This window comes from Myiozetetes cayanensis, unplaced genomic scaffold, assembly GCF_022539395.1.
Source record: "Myiozetetes cayanensis isolate MyiCay16 unplaced genomic scaffold, myiCay2020 scf21, whole genome shotgun sequence".
In the NCBI taxonomy this organism is placed as follows: domain Eukaryota; kingdom Metazoa; phylum Chordata; class Aves; order Passeriformes; family Tyrannidae; genus Myiozetetes; species Myiozetetes cayanensis.
The window spans coordinates 4,975,483-5,001,695 of NW_026087423.1; the positions used below are offsets into that span (position 1 = coordinate 4,975,483).

The 26,213-nt window shown below is 45.8% G+C and overlaps 1 protein-coding gene across 2 annotated transcripts; it reads right to left on the reverse strand.

Annotated features, from left to right (window-relative positions):
- On the reverse strand, nucleotides 1–24,348 carry GGT5 (gamma-glutamyltransferase 5). Of its 2 annotated transcripts, none has more exons than XM_050318848.1 (12): nucleotides 24,311–24,348; nucleotides 8,841–8,971; nucleotides 7,167–7,256; nucleotides 5,949–6,138; nucleotides 5,234–5,391; nucleotides 4,677–4,826; nucleotides 4,132–4,265; nucleotides 3,653–3,855; nucleotides 3,128–3,219; nucleotides 2,217–2,326; nucleotides 1,685–1,792; nucleotides 1–1,455 (listed from the first exon to the last, which is right to left on the reverse strand). In XM_050318848.1, exons 1-12 carry the CDS (start codon nucleotides 24,331–24,333, stop codon nucleotides 1,309–1,311), a joined length of 1,536 nt encoding a protein of 511 aa, XP_050174805.1. In that variant the 5' UTR covers nucleotides 24,334–24,348; the 3' UTR covers nucleotides 1–1,308. The 2 variants fall into 2 exon arrangements, with proteins under 2 accessions (XP_050174805.1, XP_050174804.1); XM_050318847.1 differs by lacking the exon at nucleotides 24,311–24,348 and adding an exon at nucleotides 12,177–12,545.
- Nucleotides 24,349–26,213: the final 1,865 nt, after the last annotated feature.

A 26,213-nucleotide genomic window follows, 5' to 3' on the forward strand; every position in this document is an offset into this window, starting at 1 on the left:
TTGTCTTTTTTTTTTTTTTTTTTAATGTGTGCTTCTGGGCCATTTTGAGCAGGGCAATGTTATGGATAAAATGCAAAAGACCTTTTGAGTCCAGGTGCATGAGTTCAGGTTTCTTTTCCAGAAGTTTTCTCTCTCTGTGATAGTTCTTAGAGTCCTACAACATCCTCCTTGTGATCTGAAGGGAACATTAGAGACTAACTGTGGTAAACAGGGATTTGGAGCATGTGCATAAGCTGTGGGAGAAGAGAATTCTGCTAATGCCTGATGGTGCTGCGTCACTGCCCAGCAGTCCTGGTGTTTGCCTGGCCGGGATGAGCTCATGGCTACAAGTGTTATCTCCTGATCATGGGTTTCCTTTGCATTTTGAAGAAAGTTCTAAAGCTTCCAAAACCAGCAGCGCTTCCACTGCAGTGCTCACCTGCCCTCCCAAACAACTGACCTACCAGCGTTGAGGAGGGAGAACCGGCACAGAGTGGGACTCCTCTCGCCACAGGGAGAGGTGCCCCTGGGGAGCTAAGCTGAAGCCCTGTGTCAGGAGCAGGGAATTCACATCGCCCCATGGGAGGCTATTCTCAAAATCACCAAGTTGCAGGGCTGGACTAAGTGTTGGCACAGTTACTCTGAGCTTGTGGGGTCCTTTGCACCCCTAGGGCAGAGAGCAGTAGAGCAGGGCAGCACTTGTGCTGTGGTGTGATATCATCTGCCACCTTCGGGAAAATAGGGCTTCTTTACATGGGAAAACGGAGAGGGGGAGTGTGGAATTTTGCTCTCTTCTCTTTCCAAACCCACCCTCTAAGCCTGGATGCTTCAGATTTTAAAATCCTGACCCTACAGACACTCCTTGTAGTCTTCATAGCCAAAATAGTTATGTATTTCACATTGCTGAGCCCCAGTAGTAATAAGCTTCTTGTGCAACAGCCTGAAAGAAACCAATTCTACTGTTAACTGAGACTCCAGCAGGAACAGAAGATACAGCTGGGTCATTTCACAGTGTTCCCAGTGGGGTTTGGACCAATTTTCCTTTCCCACTTTTTATTCTCTCATTCTGAGTAGCTGATGTGCTCAAGAAATATGTTTTTCAGTATATCACACAAGTAATGGAAGGTGTAGCTCTAAACAAGGCTGGCTGACCTCTCCTTACGTTGCCTGAGGGTACCTGCAGTCTGCTGGAATTAGCTGTAGTCACAGGTTTTGCCCATGCTCCAGGAGGCACCCTGGTGGAACAGGCAATTATGGGCATGTCCAAGGGAAGCATGTTCTGGATCTGGTTATCTCCTATGGCTTTGTGAGTTGTGATGGCATTCCATGCTAATATCCAGCCGACTTCCCCAGCTTCCTTTTATCAGAGTAAGCAGAGATGCATTTTCCTTCCTTGGAAATTCCCTGCACAACATTCATTACAAATTTATCTTTCTTTTCTTTATGTCCTCTTCCCAGCAGGCCACTCCTAACTTCCTGTGGGGGGAGAGAAGAGGAAATGGGGTGAATGGGGTAGGGGGCTGAGGTCTTAGTGTTGCCAGGTGTGAAAATGAAGGATGGGTATGTGGAGGCAGGTTGAGAAGGTAAGATTTAAACAAGAAGGAGGTTAACCAGAGGCAAAATATAGATTACTTAGGAGAGTTACAAGAGCAATCTGTTTTCCACCAAGAGGAGAAGACAAGAAGAGCCAAGCAAGGCCACTCACCTCACTGAAACGCTCCTCGAAGAGGACACTGTCACCCTCAGTGTGCATGACGGGAGCTGAAATGGCGCGTTCCAAGTCGTAGCCAAACCACAGCTTGTTTATGATTGCCTGCAATGAACCAACCCCACACTGCCTGACTGGAGATACTCAGAAAGAACCTGGGTCACGTGCTGCCAACCCCTGCACTGGTGTTCAGCCAGAGCAGATCTGCTGGAAGTCCTGCCTGCAAACCTGGACTGTTCAACAGGCTGCACTGAGCCAGACTCCCAGTCCTACCAGCCTGGTCTCCTGCTTTCATGGGGACCAATATCAGATGCTCAGAGCAAGTAAAAGAACAGGGCAGGCACATAATAATTATTCCAAGAATGCTTTCCCTGGCCTCCAGCCTGAAGCCTTTATGACTTCTAAATTGCAAAAATTAAAAAAAAAAAATACCAAGGTGTCAAGACCTGAGGTGAGCTGAGTAGTTCAGGACAGTGTGTGCTCCCTTTGCTCAGTGGAAATTGTTGCTGTGTGGCACCTGTTCACTTACCATGGTAGTAGCACTGACAATCCAGGCCCCACCTGCTCCCCCAATCACCAGCATGTCTCCTGTCTTGGAGATGAGGATGGAAGGCACCATTGCTGAGGGAGGCTTCTCTCCTAGAGCAGAGACAGAGAGTATTATCCTTTCCATGTGGCTCTTAAAAGGATTGGAGGGACACAAGTTCACCTACCTCACCTTTCTTGTATTTCCCACAGAAAACCAAGCTACTACTTCTTCCTTAAAGAATCTCGAGACTTCCAGAAAAATGAGTTTCCCTGTGCCAAAAGCCTGTCTCCCAAGAAGCTGGACCTTTATGGCACAGTCTGAAGAGGAAGATCCTCTTGATGCAGAACAGGCATCCCACAAGCATTCAGGGCTCACTGCAGTTTATTCAGCCCAGCTGAGGAACCCTTGGCAGCAATCCTGCCATGATGTCCTCTCCTGGCAGGCCCTAGGGACGCTGCACCAGGGATAGCTGATTGCACAGAGCTGTGTCTGCACCAGCACTGCTGTGTTACAGAGCTCAGTGCAAGGCTGCAGCATTACTGACTGTGCAGCAGCTATATATTTAGAATCAGAGATGAGCCTAAAATGTCAGCAGGACTGTCTTAGCAGTAGTTTTTTCACTTCTTCCCTCTCCTCCCCATCAATCAGTGATCTGCTTCAGCACTTTTTTTAATTTCTGATTTCTCTGGTCAGAATCCAGAACTCCTGTGTATCCATGCAAGGGGATATGTGAGTAGACACAGACACACTACAGGGCTTTATCCTCTTTTAGTTTGAAACAAACTTGCTCTCATCCAGGCCTATGAAAGGAAAGAGTACCTGTAGTTTACAGGTAGTCTCTGCCCACTTGTGCACAGCCTGTGTATCCACCTCCTGACCCCGTGCCTTATTTTGAGGATGAGAATGCTCACCTGGGTTAATGCTTCTGTTTGCCATGCAGAAATCAGCAAGTTCATTATTTAAAATGATCCCGGTTTGGTTAGAATACACAAAGGAGCCAAACCTGCAGGGGGAAAGATGAAGCCTTTCAGTGCCCAGGGCTCTCCTGTTGATGACATTAACTGAGCAAGGCACCCTGTGGGTTACCTCTGTTTCCTCCCAGCCTGCAACTGCCCCAGCAAGAGTGTCCAAAAGGAATTCATGCTGCTGATGATGTCAGAGGCAAACCCTCTGTTTCTATTGCCCATGGGGATTTGCCCAACCCACAGACGCTCAGCAATAGCTCAGTAAGTTCTTACGTCCTCCTGAATTGTGATGGTCCTCGGAGCTGATGCTCACAGGCCTTTGCTGTCACACGGAAAAGGCATTCACAAGTAAGGAGCTGCCGAAATCAGCGAAGCCCAAGGGGTTTGTATTTCTGGCAAACAGCCCTTGCAAGGACCCTGTGAGCCTGGCACGTGGCCTGTGTGACTCAGTCACCCCCCTCGGCCACTCACGGGTAGTTGATGGTGCTGGTGGCAGACACGGCACTGCCATCTGCAGCGAGCACAGAGATGTGGCTTGTGCCCATGCTTCTGTATTCACCGTTGTAGATGGACTCCAGCAAGCTGTAATGACTGAGCGGGTGGTCACCACGAGCGTCTATTCGGTGCCTGGCAAGCTCAACGATCCTGTCAGACAGCATGGTCCCCACAGTCACCTGCAATCACAGCAAGGACACTGAGCTGCTGCCAACGCAGCACGGGCACGTCTCTGGGCACATGGAAGCCTGAAGGATTCAGCCCCAATAGTCAGAGCTTGGGGCCTGCATCGGCAGCATTAGGTCCCAAGCCACTCTCACCCCAGAAAACAACTGAGCCACACTGCTCTTGACTGGCAGCTCTAAGTATTTTCTTCCCTTCCACAGCTGCAAAGCAGGAGTGCCAGAGTGTTGTTTGGTACTGTAGCACAGCACCCATGCACTGTGCCAGCTCACCTGAGCTCTAGAGAAGGCTGGGTCACTCATGTGGGGTCTTAGCATGTTGCCAAACTTCAGGGCCTCTGCAATGTGATGGTAGGTTTCTACCTTCTTCTCAGGTGTTGCCAGTGATGCTTCATGGAGTTTGTAGTCTATGGAGCAGGATGATATAATTTTGTTAATAGACCCAAGGCAATGTTTTTTCAAATGAAAAAAAAAAAGCTCAAAGGAGCTTCCTTTTAAGTCCCAGTTCTTACCAAGTCTCCCCTATGCTTTAGCAGGATATGGACACAGAAACAATCAAGTACAAATTTTCACTGTTACTTCAATTTCTTTTGAAGTCTTGGGAAAATCGTGTAACCTTTGCCCTTTGCAGCAGCTACAGTGATGCTGATCCACTGTATGAATGAGCCAGTTCATCACCCTGCTGCATAGCACAGTCACACTGCTGCTCTGGGGCCCACTCTGGCTTCCCAACTCCATTTCTGCCCATTACTATTTTACCACTCTGGAGCAACACTCTTTGAAAACCTCTTGCTCTCCCTTTTCCATTAGGAATTTACCTTCCAATACCTTGAGGATGAACATGAGCACTGCACCTCCCATGGGCGGTCCCGGAGCAAACACCGTGGTGTGGTTGTTGAGGGTGATGTTCAGAGCTGAGGACACCTCTGCTCGGTATGTCTGAAGGTCCTTCAGTGAGAGACTGGACCCTTCAACAGAGAACCAGTGGCTGGCATTAGCACATCAACTTGTCCTGGGGCTGTGGGCTGGCTGCATCAGGGCACTGTGAAGAGCCATCCCTGTACATCCCAAATTCCTTCCACCAAGCACAGTGCTGTTGTCACGGGTCCTCATCTGCTGCCAAACCCCACAGGATGTCACAAAGCCTGAGGGAATTGGACAGGCCACTGCATGAGCACTGGGGGGGAAGGCCAGAGCAGCAGGTGGTCTCAGTGCTGCTTCAGTTATAAGAACTGGACAAAGGTGGCCTCTTCCCATACCAGGCACCATCCCAAGCAGCAAGGCAAAGGCATGTGTTGGCTTTCCCCTGTACAGGCTCACTGAGAGCCAATGGCAGGGAAAAGGCCTATCAGGACTGATTACAGCTGTTACCTACCAGCCTTCCTGACATCCTCCACCAGTGCCTTTCCTATCTGTCCCTCATAAAATGCTGCAGCTCCATGTTCTGCTACAGCTCGCAGTGTTCGCAGCAGCGCCGGCCACCTGAAGGTCTCTCCACGCTTCAGAAACCTTTGACCATCACATAGCAGTGGGCTGTTAAAGAAGAACATTCATCAGTTTACTGCACATGCTTGCTCTCTCCCCAGGGCCAATAATCTTTTATCCTGCCTGAAGCTGATCTGGTTTATGCACATTGTGTACTTTCCAAGGCAGTGCTACACCACAGGCCACGTCACAGCCAAATGTGACCCACAGCACCAGGCAGTCCTTCCCCAGACAGTTTCCTCCACACAACCCAACACTTTAAACATGACTCAGGTCAGAGGGGCTCCTCCAAACGGGTATTTGCTGTCAGGGGACAGTTTCCACACAGATGGAGGCAGGCCACAGGAGTGCCAGCTCCTCCTCACCAGTAGTCACGCTTAGCAGATTGTTTTGCTGTGCCAAGCCTCTCTAAATTAAAAAAAAAAAACCAAACAAAACCCACCACTTAAAAAATCCACTTCTGTGATTCCCTCCCACTCCATAGCAAGTATTCCCTGAGCACAAGCCACAGCAGCAGCCTGTGCTCCACATCAGCATCTCAGAGGAAGGGTCTGGGGCTGAGGGAACAGTGGTTCTCAAGCTGCAGTTTCATTCATGGGTCTTACCACAGGCTTTTTCCTGGAATGGAGAAGATTGGGTGATTGATTATTTTGTCCACAACGGGGGAAATGACAAGTGGCTCTGAAAGGAGCTTGATGGTTGGTTCAAACAGGTCTTTCCATGGTAAGCGACCATGTCGTTTGTGGGCTTCCTCATACCCACGGAGTTCTCCTGGCACAGCAATCCAGGGGGGACCTGAAGAGCACAACAGCAGTGTCACACCCAGTAAGTCATTGGCAAAGCACTCCAATGGAAGTGTGAGTTTGTAGAGACAACCAAGGCTTCTAAAAGCAGGCTTGGTTTGTTTACTACCCTTGTCTGTTCACGTATTTCTTCCATTATCCAACAGAAGGGGTATAGGGAGGCCAGAGCCAGACTCAGAGGTGAGGTGAAAGCAAAACAGGCAACAGGCACATGCTGCAGCAAGGGAGGTGGCAGCTGGATATTGGAGAAAAAGCACTTGTGGAGCCTGGTCAGACACTAGAGCAAGTGAAGCTGTGAAGTTCTCCATCCTTGGAGAAACTCAAAAATGTCATAGGACGAGGCCTTGAGCAGCCTGAGCTATCCCTGATACCACTCTGCTTTGAGCAGGAGCTCAACCAGAGACCTCCAGCTGTCCCTTCCAACCAGTTTTTCTGATTCCTTTTCAGGCTCTTCTCCGAAGGATAAGAACATCTCCTCCAGGAACTAGGACATGCACTAAAAGAAAATGTGCTAGGAAAGGAGAATGAACGCAGCAAGAATCCAGGATGTGGAGAATCCAGGATGTGCTGCTAAAGCAAGAGTGCCTGAGCCCAGAACTCAAATCCCAACATGCCAGGGTGCTTCCCCAATATATGGACACAGACAAGCACATTAGATTGATTTCTTTCATTTCCAGAAAGTCTGAGCAGTTATTGACTTTATTTTTCTCTGTAAGAACTGCTGGGAAATGAGTGAGTCCTTTGGGAAATCTGGTCTTGAACTGCAGACTTCCTATAAAGAGAAATTACATTGTGATTTCTCCTCATGCTGGCTCCCCACCCTCCTCGCTGGTCAGGCTGCCAGTGTTACCTAGTTATGGACCCAGTATTTTTCCCTGCTTTTGCAAAAGCCGATCCAGGTAGAGTGTGCTAAATTAAATGAAACTCCAGATAAAGTCAGCGAGGTTCTCGGTTCCCCACCCTGAGCTTTGTGCATGCCAGGAGGGCACAGATCCCTCAGGGCCCAGGCTGTGTCCTTACCAATGGGGAAACCAGAGCCACAGGCAGACAGTAAATTGTGAGGAAACACTTGTGGGACTGTCTCGCGGGCGTTGATCACCTCGACTGTTCCTAGAGAGGAGAAGAGGGAAAGGCGTTACAGTCTTCCTGAAGCAGGTGAACAGCATATTTTCAGCTGTAGCACCACACATGCTCAGCTGCCCTGAATGGAGGTTTCTGCCAAATGTATCCAGCACACCTGCAGGGTCAGGTCTTGGCACACCTGCACCTTTGCTCCCTTGCTTTTACTTAGAGAAAACCAAACAGCACCTGCCTGGAGACAATGAAGGTACAGGGACAAGGCCAGGACTTGTCTCCAGCCAGTTAAGGTTGCCCCCAGGGTTCTTGGCCTGGGACATGGGTTGGGATGTGCTGCTCCACACCTGATTTTTAGGCTCCTGCACTTTCTCTACAGGTGGGACATGTCAGAGACATAACATGAGCCTCAAGTTCCTTGGAGGGCCATTTACCAAGGGGTGGTGAGGCAGGTCCATCGTGTTTATAAGCAGAATGGTGATACTGAAAGACCCTCTATGTATCAGGGAGCTTAAAAGGAAAATATAAACAAAACCAAACCCAACAAAACCCGCACTTGTATGCACTTGTGTTTCAGGTCTAGCCTATCATTTTGCCTCTTTCTCTGCCTTGTATTTATCCTTTTCTGTGACAGTTCCCAGAGCCAGCTGTGCTGCAGGAGCCCACACTGCTCTCTGGTGTACCAAGCATCCAAGCTGTGCAGGGCCATGGGTGGCTCTGTGCAGCATAACCCAGGTAGCAGAAGAGAACTGTTGTCAGGAAAGAAAGTTACATGTCTCTGCCAAAAGGAAAGAAAGAAAAATATAGGTGTTCTGCCAAATTAAGCTCTTGCATAAGATACATCCAAGGACTTCCAGATTCATGACTCTGTTAGACTACTTGGCAGGGGTTTTAAAATTCTGATATTGTTACTGTGTTCGTTGCTGATTTTACTATTTAGATCTATAAGCTCTGGGGGCTTTTGGAAGCCAAAATTAAAAAAAAAAACCACATTAAAAACATAAAAGCAAGAATACAACATTAGAGGTTAAGCCAAACGCAGGAAGGCTTCCCAGCAGGCCCTGAACACTGTCAGATTCTGAATTGAAGAGGCACCTCCTGGGACAGGTCTCCCTGCTGCTTTGGGAATTCCCATGCCAGTGAGGGCAGTGAGATGCAGCCCCCATGTCAGCAGGCAGTGCCTGAGCTGCTGGGGCAGGATGAGCCCCTGAAGTCCCAGCCCAAGGGCTCAGATGAGCTCATTTCCAGCACATGCCTCACTCTGCTCCTTTCTGATTCCATGGCAGCTCAGTGGCATCTCAGCACTGCTCACACCTTGCTGCGGTCTGCTGTGTGACTGAAATTTGGGATTGCTTTGGAGGGGGTAGGAGAGGCAAACTCAATTCATTTTATATCAGAGCTCTTTCCTCCCCACACAAATCCTTGCTGCGGAATGATGATCACAGCTCCCTCTGATGGATGCTCTGGGTTAAGAGGAGACGCCTGGTTTGTGATCGGAGGAGGCAGCTTTTATATTCAAAATATTCCTCTGAGAGAACAGGAAGGATTCTGACTTCTCCACAGGAGCTGGGTGTCTGCAGAGGGACAGGGCACCGTGGAGAGGCCAGGGCTGGCCCGTACCTGTGCTGGCATTATAGATGGTAAATACGACCCCACCACCCAGGCCCGAACTCTGAGGATTCATCACCGAGGTGCAGATCAAGCCAGCAATGGCAGCATCCACAGCTGTGCCTCCACTTTTCAGGATGTCCCTGTGGTGGAAAGGGAAGAAAAAAGACAATGTTAAAACCCAGGAATGACAGAATGGAGGAACCACACAAAAATTGCCTCCCTGCAAGGCAGCCCCAGCTTGAGGAGAGCAGGCAGCAGGTGGAGAAAGCTACTGGCAGCAGTGTGGGGTGTGAGAGCACAGAGAGCAATCTTTCTCTGTGGGAGTGAGAAGGAACAATTAGAGAGAAAGAACGACCAATCTGCAGGAGGAAAGAGCAACCAGGGACTAGAGATGTGTGAGGCTGGTCTTCCTCTGGGAGTTGTGGATAGAGAGGACTGCAGCTGCTCACAAATGCTGTTAACGAAAAGGGACAGCAAGGAGTTCCCAGGTGTGGAGGAGGATGCACAGGAGAGAGCTTTTCACATGCTGGGAACGAAACAACTGATCCCTAGGTCCCCAAATGCCATTCCCAATAAAAAGGCATATGCTGGTCAGCTGGAGCAGGAATGATGGGTCGATATGAAGCAAACTCCTGAGACTTAATGTGTCAATTAGCACAATAGTAACTTCATTGCTCCTACAATGCTCCTACAGTGTGCCTTCCTGGGCTTATCTGATATTAGCACAAAAACACCCCTGCCTCTCCCTGTGTTCCCAAAGACAAAACCAACAAAGAAATAGAAAAAAACCCAAACAATAAAAACCCCACAACCGTTTCTAACTAGGCACAGCCAAATCAGAGAACACACAGGCATTAAGACATCCTCATGCTGCTGACAGCAATGAGGTTCTGCTACAGAAATGTGCCTCAACAAGTTCTTCTTGAGGGATCAAGCACAGCTCAAAAACACCTTTTCCTTGCTGTGGAAATGGGGTGGCATTTTCTGCACACCCTGCCAGTAGCCAGCATTGTGTTTGCTCTGAAGGTTTCCGACTGATTTATTGGGTTATTGCTCAGATAAGGCAAAGCCAGAAGGGAAAGCGGAATTGTTCATTAATTGCAGTGCAACTGCTCCCAGAGGCTGCAGGGCAACACAGAGCAAACATAGGGACTGCTGTTTATTTTACATCCATTGATATGGCTGGGTCCTGCTGGGGCTGGGAACAGGATGCAGCCAGCAGGAGCACTGATTGTGGCTTTCCTTTGTTTCCGTAAATGCCTCGGAAGCACTGCCTGTAAGGCAATGGCATGTGGACCAGCGGGAAGAAATGGTAGGGAACCACGGGGCTTTCTGTTTGGGGTCTGCATGGCTTTTGGCCTCCCTGGAGCAAACTGCTCCCTGGCTGTAGCTCTGAACTGGGAGACTGAGGCTCAGGCTTGCTCATCCATCTCCTTGCAGCAGGGGATGGACTCCCCACACCGATGTCGTGGTGTTTTTCTGAAAATGAAGCTTTTAATTGATGACAAAAGAGGAAGGAAATCAGGGCTTCCTGAGAAACTGAATCACCCCTGCAGAAGGCCCAAGACAGCAGGTTAGAAAGTTGGGGAAAAAGGGAAGAAGGACCACTACACTGAGCCAGGATAGTGCTCCCCAGAGCCCCTGGATTATGGGCTATGAAGCAGCACATGTACAAAGCGTGGTGCCAGGGAAAGCCATGGTTCTGGGATAATTGGCAGTGAAAAACAACCTTTAAAAGAAGCTTTGAGATCATATGGTATGCATTTCAATGCAATGCATTACGACCTTATCATGTAACATCAGGCACATTTCCCCAAAATCCTGAAAAGTCCCAACTTCTCACGCAAGTTTCCCAGCCACATTCACAGCTGTGTAAGAGGTCGCCCATCTTGTACTGCCTTGTGTCCTGGGATCCTCCTGCCACTGTCCCTCTGAAACAATGCCATACACCCCTCACCATGTCCCCAGAAACACTTGTGCCTGGAGGAGCATTCCCTGATGAAGATCTTCATCCCAGTCTGCAGACTGGCCCCCAGTCTCGGTAGTTTTCTCTCCAGCCTCTCTGGAGACTGAAACACAACAGAAAACACTCTCTGAGCTGGCTCTTGGTGTGTCACACATGGCTCTCTGAGCATGGTTCACCCACTTTCAGACAGAGATCTGCCACTTCCCAGGAAGTTATGCCTGGGGAATTTACAACCATTATCTTTCTCGTCTAGCCAGACCACACCCTGTCCAATTACGTGGCTCCCTTTATGGGGTTCACTGTTGCAATGAGATTAATTGTAAAGCAAAATCCTAGAGAGACACATGACCCTCAATCAAAAGTCTCTGTAGAGGTATCTCAGTGACAAGATCTGATTACAGCTTTTCCTCCCAGATCCTTCCTGACACTTGGTTTCAGCTTTAGGGTTTGGTCATTGCTGTGTCAGCACCTCATGGCAAGAATCCAATGAGAGACATGGCAAAGTGTGGTATGAAGGCACCAAATCTCATCTCACTGCTCCAGCCACAGAGCACACAGCTCCAGCATCCATTGCTGGAGCATCCAGCATCACATGCAGCATGTAAACTTGCATCCTTCTGCTTTTGTGTACACAAACATTTAATAAGAGTAGGAACAGTAACAGTAAAGTAATAACATGGGAGTTAAAGTGTTTGAGAGAGGTTATTACACAAACTGGAATGGTACAACCTCAGCAGTTGGAGAATTTTTTAAACTTACATCTTTCTTTCCCAGTTATGTATGTCTTCTGTACTTATGCTGTCTCAGATTAATTTCAATTAAATCTGATCTTAGCTTTTTTTCTTCATAGCAGACACACCTGCTGCAGGCTTCAGTCCAGAAACATACCCCCTCCTAAAGACTGGGATGCCCAGCCCTCCTTTCCCTCTCAGCCTGGCCTTCCTTGCCTCTGTCGAAGCCCAGTTGCAGCTCTCTGCAAGCTCCTCTAACTTCTTAGTTTATTTCTAAGCCACTTGCCCGACCTACCACCATGCTGTGAAGAGTAAATTTCCCACTTCCCCACTTAAAAACAGCCTTGTACTTGTATACTGTAAATATTTATACCTTCCAAAAATTCATGGGTTTGCAGAGCTGCAAATTTTTGCGACATTGGATAATGAAAATAATCATCAACCGCAGAGCAGGGGCTCCGTCTGCCCCCCGAGCTGCTGCAGTGCCGGACGGAGAGCACGCAGGGACCAGCATCGCTGCTCAGCCCCAAGGCGGGCACGGGGCAGAAACCCGGCTCACTCCCGTGGTTAGTACTTGTCCTGTCTGTCAGTGCGAGGCACGACATCCACGACAAGCGACCCGAAAAGCCGAGAGGTCCGTGCACGTACCGGCCGATGTCAGAGCAGGTCTCGGTGTCGGCGGCCACGGCACCGTGCAGGTAGCGCTGGGGACCGCAGCGGGGCTGGGTCAGGATGACCACGAGTGTCACGGCCACCGCCAGCACCCCCAGGGTCAGCAGCACCAGGCAGCAGATCTTCCCCGTGGACATGGCTATTCCTGTGCCGCCGGACGAGCTGGGAGGCTTTCACTCCTTTCGAGAAGGCGCCTGCTTTGCTCAGGGTGGAAATGAGAGGATCCCGGCAGTTTTGCGAGGGAGGTCCCGCCACAGCGGGCTCTGCCCCCAGCGACTGAGGATTACATTGTTTTTAAGATTAAAAGCTGTGGAAAAGGGAACGGTGTGCTCTTTCTTTCCTACTCTCTTAGGTGTGAGAGGCTTTTCACTCCCTTTAATAAAGTAAACTTTTTCTTGCAGATCCACCAAGTGTCTTTTTTTTAAAGTCTCTGATGAAAACATTTAACACATTCACTACTGGAGCACTTCAAAGGGAAGTGCACTTCTGCACTGCTGCTTAGCTTCACACATTCTTGGCTTTCCATTCATGCCACACAAAGCAAATTACCTAACAAAGGTGGCCTGCATGGTGACTCACCGTGAAAATTACGTCAGTCCTACACTGCAAACTTGGGGTACTTTGTTTCCATATGACTACTCAAAGAAGTAAAAGCTAAAAACAATATACAAGGCTAGAACCTGATCTCTGACAGAGCAGCGATGAGCAGGTGAATTGTTACACAGGGAAATAGCTCTGTAAGAGCTTCTTAATTATGCAGTTCTCCTTGGACTCATGAAGTTAAAGAAAGGGCTCCACATCTGCCACCTGTCTTTCTAAAAGATGTTATCTGTGATCCTTTCCTGGTTAGATTTGGGAGAAGGGAAATTCACCTGCACAGATTTACACACGTATTTGAACCTCTCCCACTAAACTTTATTTCATAACTAACCAATATTATTTCATGTCTCATATCTCAAGAAATGGATTTGATCAGCTAAAATGTCTTTATTGTGGTTGTATACTCCCATAAGGTTGTATATTCCCAAAGGGAACAGAAAATAGTCTTCATTTCATTCAATTGAAAAACATTGCTGATCTTGCAGAATTTCTCAATCCCAATATGACTTTGATGTTTTGTTTTTGACAAATTACTCTATAACACTTAAAGAATCGTCATTCTGGTGCTTTCTGAGAAAGCTCTTCCCTTTAAATTCATAACAGAGCTGGAATCCCTGGCCACTCAGTACCAATAAGACTCAAGTGGATTTTGCACATTCACTTTCATCAAATGGCATAGAAAATTTAACTGTAGTCTCCAGATTTCCATCAGATTTCCTTTTTAACTCAGCACATCAAACATCTCTATCTGGAAAGTTACTGTTGTGCAGTCAAGGAAGAGAATTGGAAAAGGGAAGAAAGGTAAAAGCAAGTTTCACCCCAGACCATGTCTGGGACATAGTTATGACCTACTCCAACCAAGGGCTGCCTCTCACAGGCAAACCCATTTGTGTTTTCGAAACAGAAATGAAGACTGAGCCTCCTTGTCTCCTTTGATGTGTAACCCTTCCAGTCTCTCAGTTGGTGCAACACTCAACTTTGACCGTATGATAATACAAAGTCTGCACTGACCCTCCCAGGTGAGAGGCTGCTTAGCAGTTCACACGCTGGGACTCAGTACTTTGACCTCTATTTGTTTGTTTTGGTTTTTTTCCTCAAAACTTTCACACTTGTCATCATTTTCCGGGAGCACAGTTTGCCTTCTCCAGCCAGTGTCCTAAATATCTACATTTGCCTTTGTCTCTACCCTATCCAAGTTACATTGCAACATACCCAAGAGGATGCCTCGTTCTGCTGGTGTTTGTTTGCAGAGCATTGCCTTCAGTCACCAAGCTCTTATTGTCATAAATAAGAAGTGCATTTTACATTTCCCAACTCTAAATTAAACCACTGGAAAAGAGTCTAGCAAGGTTTCCAAGAGCATGCAACCAAAAGCCAAATTGGATGTATTTCACATGTCATTTGTCTCACCCTCCAGTCATGTTTATTATAACCCAGGAATACACAACATATAGTTGGGATAAACAACACACAGTTGTCTCTATAGTAATCAAAAACAAAAATAGTGGGCATTTGCCTCAGTACAGTTTTTCAGAAACTGATACACGCTAACCTTTGCACAGTGTTTTCCTTTGCACACAAACAAGTTTTCTTTATTGAGGGCCATTGGTCTTCTCCCACAAAACCCAAATTTTCAGACATCTGGAAAAACAGATACTTGGAATCAGGAAGTTCTGGTATTCAAGATCTCAACATCTCTCTTCCCTCTGTTATTTCTCAGAATTCAGGATGAAATTAACTTTTCCCTGATTCAGGAAAACCAAACCCTGATTCTTTTGTTGTTGAAATCAGAAAAGGGAAATATGCTCTAAAATTACTCATGGACTTCTGTTTCGCTGAGATTAACATTTAAGTTCTGAACGAAGGCTTTTTGGTTTTCCTTTTAATTTCAAAGGATGCCAGGAAAACCCTCTCCAGTTCTAGCTGAGAAACTTGGCAGTACTTCATCTCCAATCTTGAAAACACACTGATGGTTGTTGTTTTAATGGTTAAATACATTCCTCCTACAAACCCCAGAAGGGCTGGAGGGTGACTATGAGCAGTCCATATACTGGGAGTGCTGCAGCAGGATAGTGATAGATGACTGGGAGAGGACAAACCTACACCTTGAGGAGGACAAGTACCTGCAGTCCAGCACTACTCTGGCACTATTTTCCTCAGCCACACTAACTTTCAGTTTCCTACTTAAAGGATGTCTCTTTGTGGGCTGTAAATATGAACAAAGGGAAAGCACTTGAACAGGACAGTCACAGGAACCACTACTCACATCACTGAAAGCAAAAAGGGACCCAGCAGAATTCAGGGGGTCCTATATCTTTGTTGAATTTTTCCAGATTAAAGGCAGATCTGCTTCTTCCTTTTCTGCTGGTTACAAAGCAATACCTGAGAGAAATGCTCTGTGGAACCCAAACCTGAACATCCTGTGTTCTACAGTGACAGTGACATATTGAAAGTCAACTTTTGCACAGCTCTACTTAGTGGGACACATGGCACAAACCACTGCCCAAGGGAAACTCTTCTCCATTAACTTGATTCGATGAGGATATCCAGACACAGTTTACTGCAAGCATCAGCATTTCATTCTTCCTGTAACAGTGGAGCCATGCTCAAGGTTAGATTAACAGTGAAACTTTCTGATCCAGTCTTTAACTCTTGAGGGCCCTTCTGGACCAAATCCAGCAGTTTTTTTAAAGACTGAACCTCATTAGTACAATCACTGTAACAGCTGAAAGTATTGGCAGTGGAAAACAAAAGGGAGCTTTGTTTGCATTCAAAGACACCAACAGTAAACTCTGTCTGAACTCTGTATTGACTAAAATAGCAGCTGCTATAACCTTTTCTTTTTGCCCTTTTTTTTTTTTTTTTAAGTTTATTGTGTTAGTTTAGGGTATATAGAAACAACAGGGAGTTTTGTTTTAAGACGTCATCTGAAAACAACCTCATCCTCTCAGAAAGAGGAGCAAGCATGGGAAATATTTTCTAAAAATCCCCTAAATGAGAACTGTGGCTTTTCTGGGATTACCAGGTAAATGACAGAGCTGTACTGCTGAGAACAGCGAGCCTTTCCAAAGTGTTTAATCATATTGCAGTCTTTGAGTCAGGAGTCAAGACCAGCATCTGGATTTCATCTCCTCTCCAAAATGAGCAGGACTGGTCAATCAGAGAACAAACAGAGCCAAAGAGACCATGTGGAGACAGCAGGCCCCGTGTCTGCCTATCCCTGCAGCTGCTGAGAATGAAAGCATACACACAGCATCCCTGCTGCAGTTCTGCAGTTTCCTACCATCTCACTGGATTCCAGTGAGATCCACCAGCCTCAGAGCTGGAGCTGAAAGGGAGAGTGAGGGAGAACATGAGCAACTGGTGCAGGAAGGGTAGAAAGGGACCAGGATGTGCCTCTGGAAGCCACAAGCTGCTGGAGAGACTCACACTTGCCTTACACTCCCCTGTCATGAGTCCCAGCTTAAACATGGCCCAAGAACTCTGCATCTCTGCCCTCTCCCTGCTGCACTTCCAGCTCTTGGGGAAGGACAAGTCCTGGAAGTACAAGCCAGATGTGTGAGTGCTGCAAGTCAATAAGGATCTCAGAGACAGCACACACAAAAAACCAGGGCAAGCTGAATTTCTCTGCTAGGGAAGGGGGGAAGAGCAGGTTCTTGAATGCCCTTATGATCTTCAGGTACTTCATAAGCAAAGCAATGGAGAGGCTGACAGAAGGCTGAAAAGCAGCACCATGAACAACACTTGCCATTTCCTGGTGCAAAAAATGAAGATTACTCCTTATTGTGAAACTACAGACATAGGTTCCTGGTTCTGTCTTGGTTCCAGGGATAACAGCATTGCTTCATAATGACTTTCCTTCCTTCTGAATGGCCCTGGGAACTCGTGTGAGGTAACCCTTTCCTTGTGCAAGAATACAAAAAAGTGCTTTCCTCCCTAGAAACTGGAGGAGCAGCATGCAGGGAAAGAGAAAATCAGTGTTCTAGAGCTTGTTTTCTGTCCTTTTCTTTTTCCCTGCTCATCTTTCACTGCTGCTTTACTTTGGAAATTCCCCAGTATTCAAATATTTTCAAAAATGCTCTTTCCAGTTTCTTGCACAATTCCCTTTGGAGCTGTTGTATTACTTATCCTTAGCCACTTTCCCACACAGAGATCACTGTAATCCTTTCTTCCTTTAAAATTTTACACTCTTTCCTCTAGGGACATGCTGACATTATTGTCCCAAAATTTACTCAGCTGGAACATGGGGTAGAAAATGCAAAAAGTCAACTGTTGCTCATTCATGAGAATGAAAAATGGGAATGGAAAAAACCCCACTTCCCTGCATTCAGAATTAGAATAGTAACCTTTGTAAATATTAAAAGTATAGTGTAAGGATATCTGAGCTGAGCTGGATGTGTGCTACATATTCTTATTTCAATAGAGAATAAGCCATTTCCATAATTCCATGCATACCCTTCCTTTCTTTTCTACCTTGTATATTTCATTTTAAGACCTTTTTTTGCACACCAGCTGGTTACGTTTCTTACCATATTGAAGTAAGACATTTTTAGCTTATCAGATTGGAAAACGTAAGTAAGTAACTGTCAGCAGCATATTCTAGTTCTCAACAATGACAGGGTCCCTTTCCAAATCATGTGGCAATAGCTGTACCAGCACATTTCACAAGTCTCCTCTGGATTCAAACCCTAAGGCAGTACAGTAAAGTGTAGACTTCCACAGAACTCATCAAAAGAAAGGTAGTTGCATGAAGAAAAAAATTTGACTCAAGAAAACCTTGAGGGTTTATGGTTTTTTTGGTTTTGTTTTACTAATTTATTTACTTATTGCATAAAAAGCAGAGCTATTGGTCCTTATACCAAAGGGCAAATGGAAGCAGCAGCATTTAACAAAGAGAAACAGTTTCTGCATGGTGCACCAGGGTCAGTGTAGAAAGGACATAAAATAAATAATGCACACAGAAACATCTGGGGTTTGTCTGTAGTAGATTAAAAGACTCCCAGCAGTGACTGGACATGGTGTCCTAATTTAATGAAAATTAAATTAATTTGAAAGCTTTTGGAACACAGAAACTGGTTCACCGTGTGCATCTCCAGAGCTCCATGCCAGCAGCCAGAATGGTGCTGAAACAAAACAGAAATGGACTTGGTCCTTCAGCCTCACACATCGTCCTCTCCGAAAATCAAGAAATCAAAACCCAACTCCAGGTGCCACAGCCACGAGACTAATGGCTAATTGTATCTTGGCTTCTTTCGTGGCCCTCTTCTCCTTCCTGTATGCACCAGCAACTTTCACAGCACCTCCACTTTTGCTGCTTAGTTCAGGCAGAGTCTTTTGGATGCTGTTCAGGAGCAGTGACCAACCTTTCTGTCACTTCAGGCCCCAGGATGAATTGCAGAGGGCTGAGATGCACAGCTCTCTCATCAGGTATTCCCATCACATTACTCCATCTTTCCTCCTCCGTGCTGCTTTCTTTCCCGAGATCCTCATCATGCACACACAGCTTTCCCAACTGGCAGTCCCTGGTGCAGCCTCTTGAGTGCTGCACAGCCAAAAGGCATTCCATCCCCAAACCATGTGGAATCCATAATTGGTTACAGAGATCCTCTGGGTTGCCCAAAGCCATGGGCAGTGCCTTATTACTAAAACTTAATCTCTCTCCTTTCTGGGACATTTGGTGCCTGGGGCCACTCTCTCCCTGACAGCTCCCTCCTGACATGGCCCAGCCTGGCCATGCCTCTGCCACAGAGACAATTCTCTTCTTTCAGCAGCTCTGCCCAGCATACAGCACCTCCTGGAATGAGAAAACTTAGTCCCTCAAAGTCAGGCAGCCATCACCAAGGAGTACCCCAACCCCAAAAGAAAAACTTTGGAGTCAGCCCTCAGCAGGGCCTGTGCTCCTGCCAAAAAGAAATCAGCACTTTTTCTTTTCTTTGCCTGTTCTCACTCCCCACAGCCTGGGGTGACTAAGAAGAGACAAGTGCAACTCAGTTCCTGGATGTCAGTCTCTATTTCATGTCAAATGTTAAAAAGGTGCCGCTTCTCAGTCCTGGAGCCAAGTTGGACTTTCCCTCTTCTGCTTCCTTCTCAAGGTCTGACACTTGCTGCAGAGTCAAGGGCAGATCACTGCTGCATCCCAGAAACCTGCCAACCCTGGACTCGCAGCAGGCTGTACACATTTCATATTTCCTTGCCTGACATGAAATTCAGTCAGTCTGAACAGGATTGGATACACATATAAAAACACTGATCACACACATATTAGTGGCCAGGATTGCCCAACACCATATTTTGGAGGCTTGTTTACTCAAAGCCAAGCAAACAGGCATTTTAAAAACATAAACTCAGTAAAAGCAAAAGTGTTTATATCCAGAAAACTTCTCTGTTCCTCAGATACTGCTTAGAAAGAGAAAAAAAGATTGTTTTTTTAAAAACTGAAATAGTTCAACATTCAAATGTAAAGCCATTTAGTGCAGTCCTGTCCCAGTTTCATGGTCACAGATGCTGTTTCATCTGAAGAACATTTGTCTCATTTGCTTTATATTTGGTTTCTACCCTTTCTAAACAGTAGGCTTAGATGTTGACTAAAATTACATTAGAACATGAAAACAGACAGGTGAGTCAAACTGAGAGCTCCACAGCTCCTATCTCTGACAGCAGTCAGCAGTGGATGCCCAGGGAAGACTATACAGGAAAGGTATGGCAACAAATGTGTAGTGATTCTTTCCTAAATGCTCACCCAGCCTCCAAACACTCACAACTCAGAAACTTCCTGAGCCACAAGAGGGCTCTTTGTATCTGATAACCCTTGACAATTTAGATTAATGAATTTCTCCAGTTTCATCCAGCTTCTGATTTACTGGATGATAAAAGTTTTCAGAGTAAAACACATCCTTGTTGTGCTGCTTCCCTTCAGGACTCTCGGGCCCCTAAACCGCTGCTGTTCCAGCAGTGGAATAAGAGCGGTGAGTCTCCACTTTGGAAAAGCAGGAATTGTCAGAGTAGCTCTATTTGACCTAACAAAACACTGTCTCCTCACCATCTGAGAGGATCTGTGCCGTCAGGCCCCTCACCAACTGCTGCACCCACAGTGAGTCCAGAGCAACGAGGTCACTGGGGAAGCGCCGCGCTCAGAGCAGGCAGCACTGGCACTTCTGCTGAAACCCACTGCTGATTCATGACCCCTGTGACACCCTCCTGACTGCAGCATCTTGACCCCTGAAGTCCCAGGGAGGAGCCCATGCAAGGGCCTGGAATAAAGGCTTTGGGAACATTACTCTAAGTGAACAATCAGAGAGAAAGAAACCCGCTGAGTCTGAGAGAGCTGCCTGTCCTCTGAAGGACCCTTTAGGCAACTTAGCCAACTTTTGGGGCTTTTCTGAAAAACAAGATGAACTACAGTCATGGCCCAGCAGGAGTCCTGGAACATGAACTAAAAAAGGATTTATAACAAGAAAGAAAAAGGGAGATTTAAGTAACTGCTTGCTCTTATCCAAAACCACAGGCTTTATCAATTCAGCCATAACCCTGCACCAACATCTAGCTTGGGAATGTCCAAAAAAATGCAAATATATCATGAGAGAAGAGTTCAAGATAAACACATCTCAAATCACATCTTCTTACAAACTTCATTTCCCATGACTCACTAGAAACTCAAAAGCAAGTTCTCAGCCCAATTATATTTATGTTGACACCTGAATACAGCTGAGATTCAAGGTGTTAACTGCTGAACCAACAATCACAGCAGAAGCAGTGACAACATATCTGTCTCACCGAGAACACGAGGTGGACTGGAAATCATTTCCAACAGAGAACATGACAGAGAATATTTACATCAGACTACAGTTAAGAGCTGCTATCCATAATAGCCAGCTTCCACATGAAATTAAAGATGAAACGTGCTTTTGAGTCCAAGCAGCTCCATTAGTGGTTCTTCAGTGACTCAGCAAAGAGAGGATTAGAGGTGACTACTTGCTGCAGAGGAGGTGTCTATGTTTTTAAAACTACTGTCACAGTAGTACCCTCAATAACAAGAAGTTGGAACTGGCCCCCAGGCTCCTCCTTGCTCCAAGCTGATTTGTTCATTTGTGACAGAATTCTCATCCTGCAAATCTCAGATATTGTTCTTGTAAGAGAGCCTAAGATTTACTTATCTTGGAGTTGCAATTTGGCATTTCTTTTCAGCCATAAAGTGCCAGTAATAGTAAATGATTTAAAAGAACTGGAACTATTTAAAAGATAACTAGTGAATTTGTGGTTTCCTTCAGGGCTGACTTTACTCTAAACAGAATTCAACATAACACAGGGATTTGGGTCAAGGAACTGGCTTTTCAAGACACTGCCAGGATCTCCCTAACAAGAAGAAATGCATATGACCACAGTTTATCTATGCTGACTTAGCACTCCTGCAGCTCTGTACTCTATCTATACAGCCACATTGACACAATCTGGTGTCAAACAAAGACTGTTCCTTGATGTTTAGTCACTTCCTTTGACTAGAAGTAATAGGAATGTCAAATCCAAATACTCAGAGAACAGCAGAGAACAATATGAAATGGACAGCAATAGGCAAGGAATCACAAAACTACAGCTTGAGGGTGGTGGTGAAGACATGTGAATGCCTAGACGTTAAACCATCACAGACAGGAAGCAAAGAAGCATGGAGCTGGAATTTCACAGCATGCTAGAAATGTGAGATATGAATTCTAAGGGTTGAAAAGCAGAACACATTTCTGGGAAATAGAGAAGAGTTTAAAAAAAAAAAGTTACAGGCTTGAAAACAAAGTTCATTAGTGAAACTGGGAACTCTGCCCTCTCCCTGGACCTCTGTGCAACCCTAAACACAATTTGACAGTGGGGGCCATTAGAAGGATGCAATGAACTTAATCTCTGTTTACATAGGAGAGTGGCTCTGTCCCAAGTAAATGGAGTGGATGTTGAGGCTGTATAGTGTTAACCCTGGCTGTGATAGGGAAAAAGTCGTGGCATGTTCTTTTCCTCTGTGGCAGTGACAGCCCTAATGCTTCTGGCATGAGTGGATCATGCCAGGGCATCGAGGGCTGCTGTGCAGGCTGTCCACCTCTGCTTCTGCTTACGCTCCAGTGAACTGGGGTGTCTGGCTTGGTGCTGGCACGGGCACCATCCACACTTAGCACAGCAAACACAACTCAGAAGGAAGCAGAGGGATATAAGGCTCTGGTTGAGAAGGCAGTAGTGGGTTAACCATTGGACTTGATGATCTTAAACAGTCTTTTCCAACTTAAAGGATTCTATGACCCCACTGCCCCTGCCTAAGAGCCACTTGGCCCCATCCCTCACCTAGCCCTAAGACAGCATTTATCCATGGGGCACTCCACTCCCCCAGGCAAAGGATCACTTGGGGGAGAGCCCAAGTAAAACCCTTCACTTTACTGCAGTAACACCTCTGAACTCCACTTTCACTAGACGGTTGAATTTCTCATTCTCAGAGCCACAGTCTTGACTCTAAACCTTGACTGGGCTCTCAGCCAAGATATCAGCCACATCCCCAGCTCACATGGTGTTGAGGGAACCCTACCAACAGCCTCCCAGCTGTTTTGGCAACTCCTTTTGTTGTCCCTCTCTCACTGTTCATCCAGATTTTTCTTTCTTTGATTCCTAACCCTAACTCAGTGCCTGTACCAAGTCTTATACAATGGGATACACCACAGAACCTGGTGAAGTTTAGGTAGGGATCGACCCAACAGTCCCCAAGGGCAGAGCTGCTACTGTTCTCTAATAATGCTTTGATGAGTACTCTGGCCTATCAGGTGGGTTGCTTTATGAGAAACATCTGTGCATAATCCATCAGTGCCTAAGGGCACTGTTTCTAAAGAAACTAGTATACAATTTAGTTAATAGATTGGGAGATGAGGACATCTACAGGAGGAGGGATCTTCCCCAGGCTGTTCCTTTTCCTTTTCTTCAAGAATGTTGTTGATGTTACACCATGTTTTGTGTTGCACAAAACAGCTGGTAGGTCTGGAGAAGATGTCTGAGAGTGCTCTAGGTCCAGCCAGAGCTCTTCTGTGAAATTGCTTACATACTCCATTTAAGCACATGCTTAAACACTCTGAGAATCCTTGATCACAGAAAGCTCATATGCCCTTGGAAATGTTCAGATAAGGTGCAAAGTGTAAGGCAGTTAGAGGGAGCAGATTTGGTCCAGCTGCTTTTGCACGTGTAATAGGGAGCCTAAATATTGGCAGGATGAAACTGAGCTGATCTACAAGCCCTCTCACAGCTCTGGGGAAGAGCGTTTCAATAACTTTCAGCTGACTTCACCATAGGTCCTTACAGCTGCCAATGTTTTTTCTCCTCTGTTATGACTTGTTCAGCAATTCCTAAACTTCAGAATCTGAAGGCTATAAGAACAAGACATGAAGACATGAGGTGCTGCCCACACAACCTGAACTGTATCCTTGAATGACAGCCCAGTCCAGGCACAATTCCTACTCTCAGTCTTTCTCCGAGCTTCCTAGAACAGGAGCTGTTGATAGTTACAGCCCTATATTTAAATGGCACAATAGAAATAACCCTGCACATGGCACTCATCTGAATCCCTTCATCTTTATGCAATAAACTGTATTTCATTTTAACCAACAGCAATCCTACAAATCACATTCATTTCCCACCAAAGTGGGAATAAAAATTTATGTTTCCCCTCAGGCAAATGTTTTACTTCTTCTCCAAACTCGAAAGATTTACAAGCACCTATTGTAACATTCACTATTCAATATTTCATAGTCAGAAGCAAGATCATAAAGTTTTAATATTCGGGATAATGAAACAATGTGACACTCTGTTTTTTATGATACTCCAGAAAGTCCTTAGGTACCATCCTCCACCCAGTACCATCCCACCAACCTCCCTACATTTAGTACAGGTTGACACACAGTGAAGAATTGCAGGGTTTATTTTAAATCCACTCTCATGGTACAAAATAAACTTCAGCCTGGGAAAACTGGCAGGTGAGAACTTCATGTGCATAAGATGAATTGCTGGTTGTTTTCTCCCAGCTCCAGGTAGCTCTGTGTCCTGCTTTCACACACAGCAGGCGTGGGCCTGGAACACAGTTTGCCTTAGGTTGGCTCTAACACCACAGGGAGCAAAGCAATAGAACAGGTCATGTCCTACTGGGTCCCAAATCTTAGTTCTGGGGCCCATTTTGCAGTTATGCTCAGCACTGCTGGAAATGCACCAAGAAATCTGGTTCAGGGTAAGAACAGCCTGTTCCAAGACAGTTTCTCTCATTTCAGCATTTAAAATGCACTCGAATGTTTGGCTCTGCATCCAAAGCAGAAACTCTTAATTCCATCCTAACATTATACAAGTACCAGTCCCCTATGACTGTGAGATGTTATCATGGTAAATTTGGTTACAGAGCTGGGTAGTTGAAATGAGGACAAAAAAAATTAAAGAAGCTAATAATGGATGATGAGAAATCTCATGCATTCAAAATGCTGTTAGATTAGAAAAGAACTTCAACTCACGTACTGCAAGGAAACACATCCATCTTCCACCTTCAGGGAACAAGAAAGTATCAGCTTCTGAGAAGTTAAAAATCATATAAATCCAAACTATCTTGTATTTGACAGAATACAAATGTCAATACCATTTCTGTAAACATCTTCATGCAAATCCCACGTGGTCAGGTCAAATAAATAAATAAAATTGGACAATAAATGTGCTTAAAAACTTAGAAAGGTGAATCAATGCCAGAAGTTGCTCTGAAATGCAGTGCCGAATTTTCTAGAGGAGCAGTTAAGGGGGAGCTGAGGAGTCAAATGAACAGCATCCATCTCACAAGGGGATTCAGAGTCAAAGCTCAAAGACAATATTCAAACATACATGAAGCAATTATCTATGGCATGTTAATTTCTAGGTCAAATACACGTGTACTCCCAACATTTCACTGGAGTCTTGTAGAAACTGAATCTCTACTATTCTAGTAGAAAGATGAGACTCTGCTCACAGTCCTTTCCGTGCATTCTTTCAACTGACAGGCAGTAATACCAGCCTCCATGATTTTTTCCAAGCTGTGCAGTATATGATGTTTCTCTCAGGGATGTTGCACATAATTTAAAAAAAACCCATAAACAACACTTTCTTAAAAAGGCCTCATGAACTCTCCTCGGACTTAGAGCACTTGGACCTGGCAGTACCAAAACAGAGGCAAAACAAAGTGTCTCTCCTTCAGCTACCAGGGAGCCTCTTCCCAAATCACAGGGGTGTTGATCAGCGTAAGGAAACAAATTCCAGGAGCCATTTCAAGGCTCCCCTTCCTAAAGCTGCTCAATAGCAGATGCTTTGACTTAAAGGAACTCATGTCAGAGGACACTCAGCTTTTTCAGTACTTATCTTAAAAGGTCCACAGGAAAATAATTTCGAGGACAAAAGATCTCCCAGCACTGAGGTCAACTCCAGTCCTTCCACTGCTTTCTGCAGACCCAGAGCCCTGCCCAGCATTCACAGAAGCTTCTTACGTGAGGTTCTACTTCCTACCTCTTTTTTATATTCTTTTCTGAGGTCCTGTGACTGATCCTCCTTCATGGGCTCTACACAGTTCCCCATTTATCCTTGATTGTGCTTGTCAGGCTGAAGCAGCCAATATCCAAGGCTTTCAAGTGTCACCTCCTGGTCACTCACCCCAGAAATCTACATTGATTTCTCTCTTCTTGACTGCCAGGAGCTAAAAACTGCATGTTCTAAGAGCAAATTATTCACATGCATAAAAGGCTGAAGAATCAGGAAGGATAAAGATGAAAGCCAGCTGGCAGACAGCCATTAGTGGGAGAGACATTCTGCTCCCCAAATATGGCTTACAAAAGAAAGAGGAGATTATTAAAGGTATCATTAAATAGATTCACTGCTCTTTAAGAATGGCAGTATCTGGTTTTAACTGGAAGGCTAAAAATAACATGAAATACTGTATCAGTTATAAAACCAACCAGCTACAGCTTAATTCCATCCTGAACTGCCTCCCTTCCTAAGGCTAATATTTCTTCTTTATTATATTTCATTTTGTTAAACAGCTTAGAGCCGCATTTACTTGTTTATGTTTTTTTGGAGTACTGGGGTGATAAACAGACCTGGATGCTAAAGTAATCCAAGGACATCTTGCCACAGTGATATACAGGTTCTTTGGGAAAAATAACCTAACACAAATCTTGTAGATAGAGAAGCTGCCTGTCAGGGACACAGAAAGAGCAATCACGTTTGTAGGCACCCAGCACTGCGGAGCAAGGAACATCACTGTGACCTCTGCTGAGGGACAGAGGCTTCTCCACCACACTGGTGAATACCATGTAGCTGGGAAGACTCTGGGAAATGTGTAGGAACACAGAGATATCTGTTCTAAGTGAGAACAATGATCACCTGACATACAACAGATTC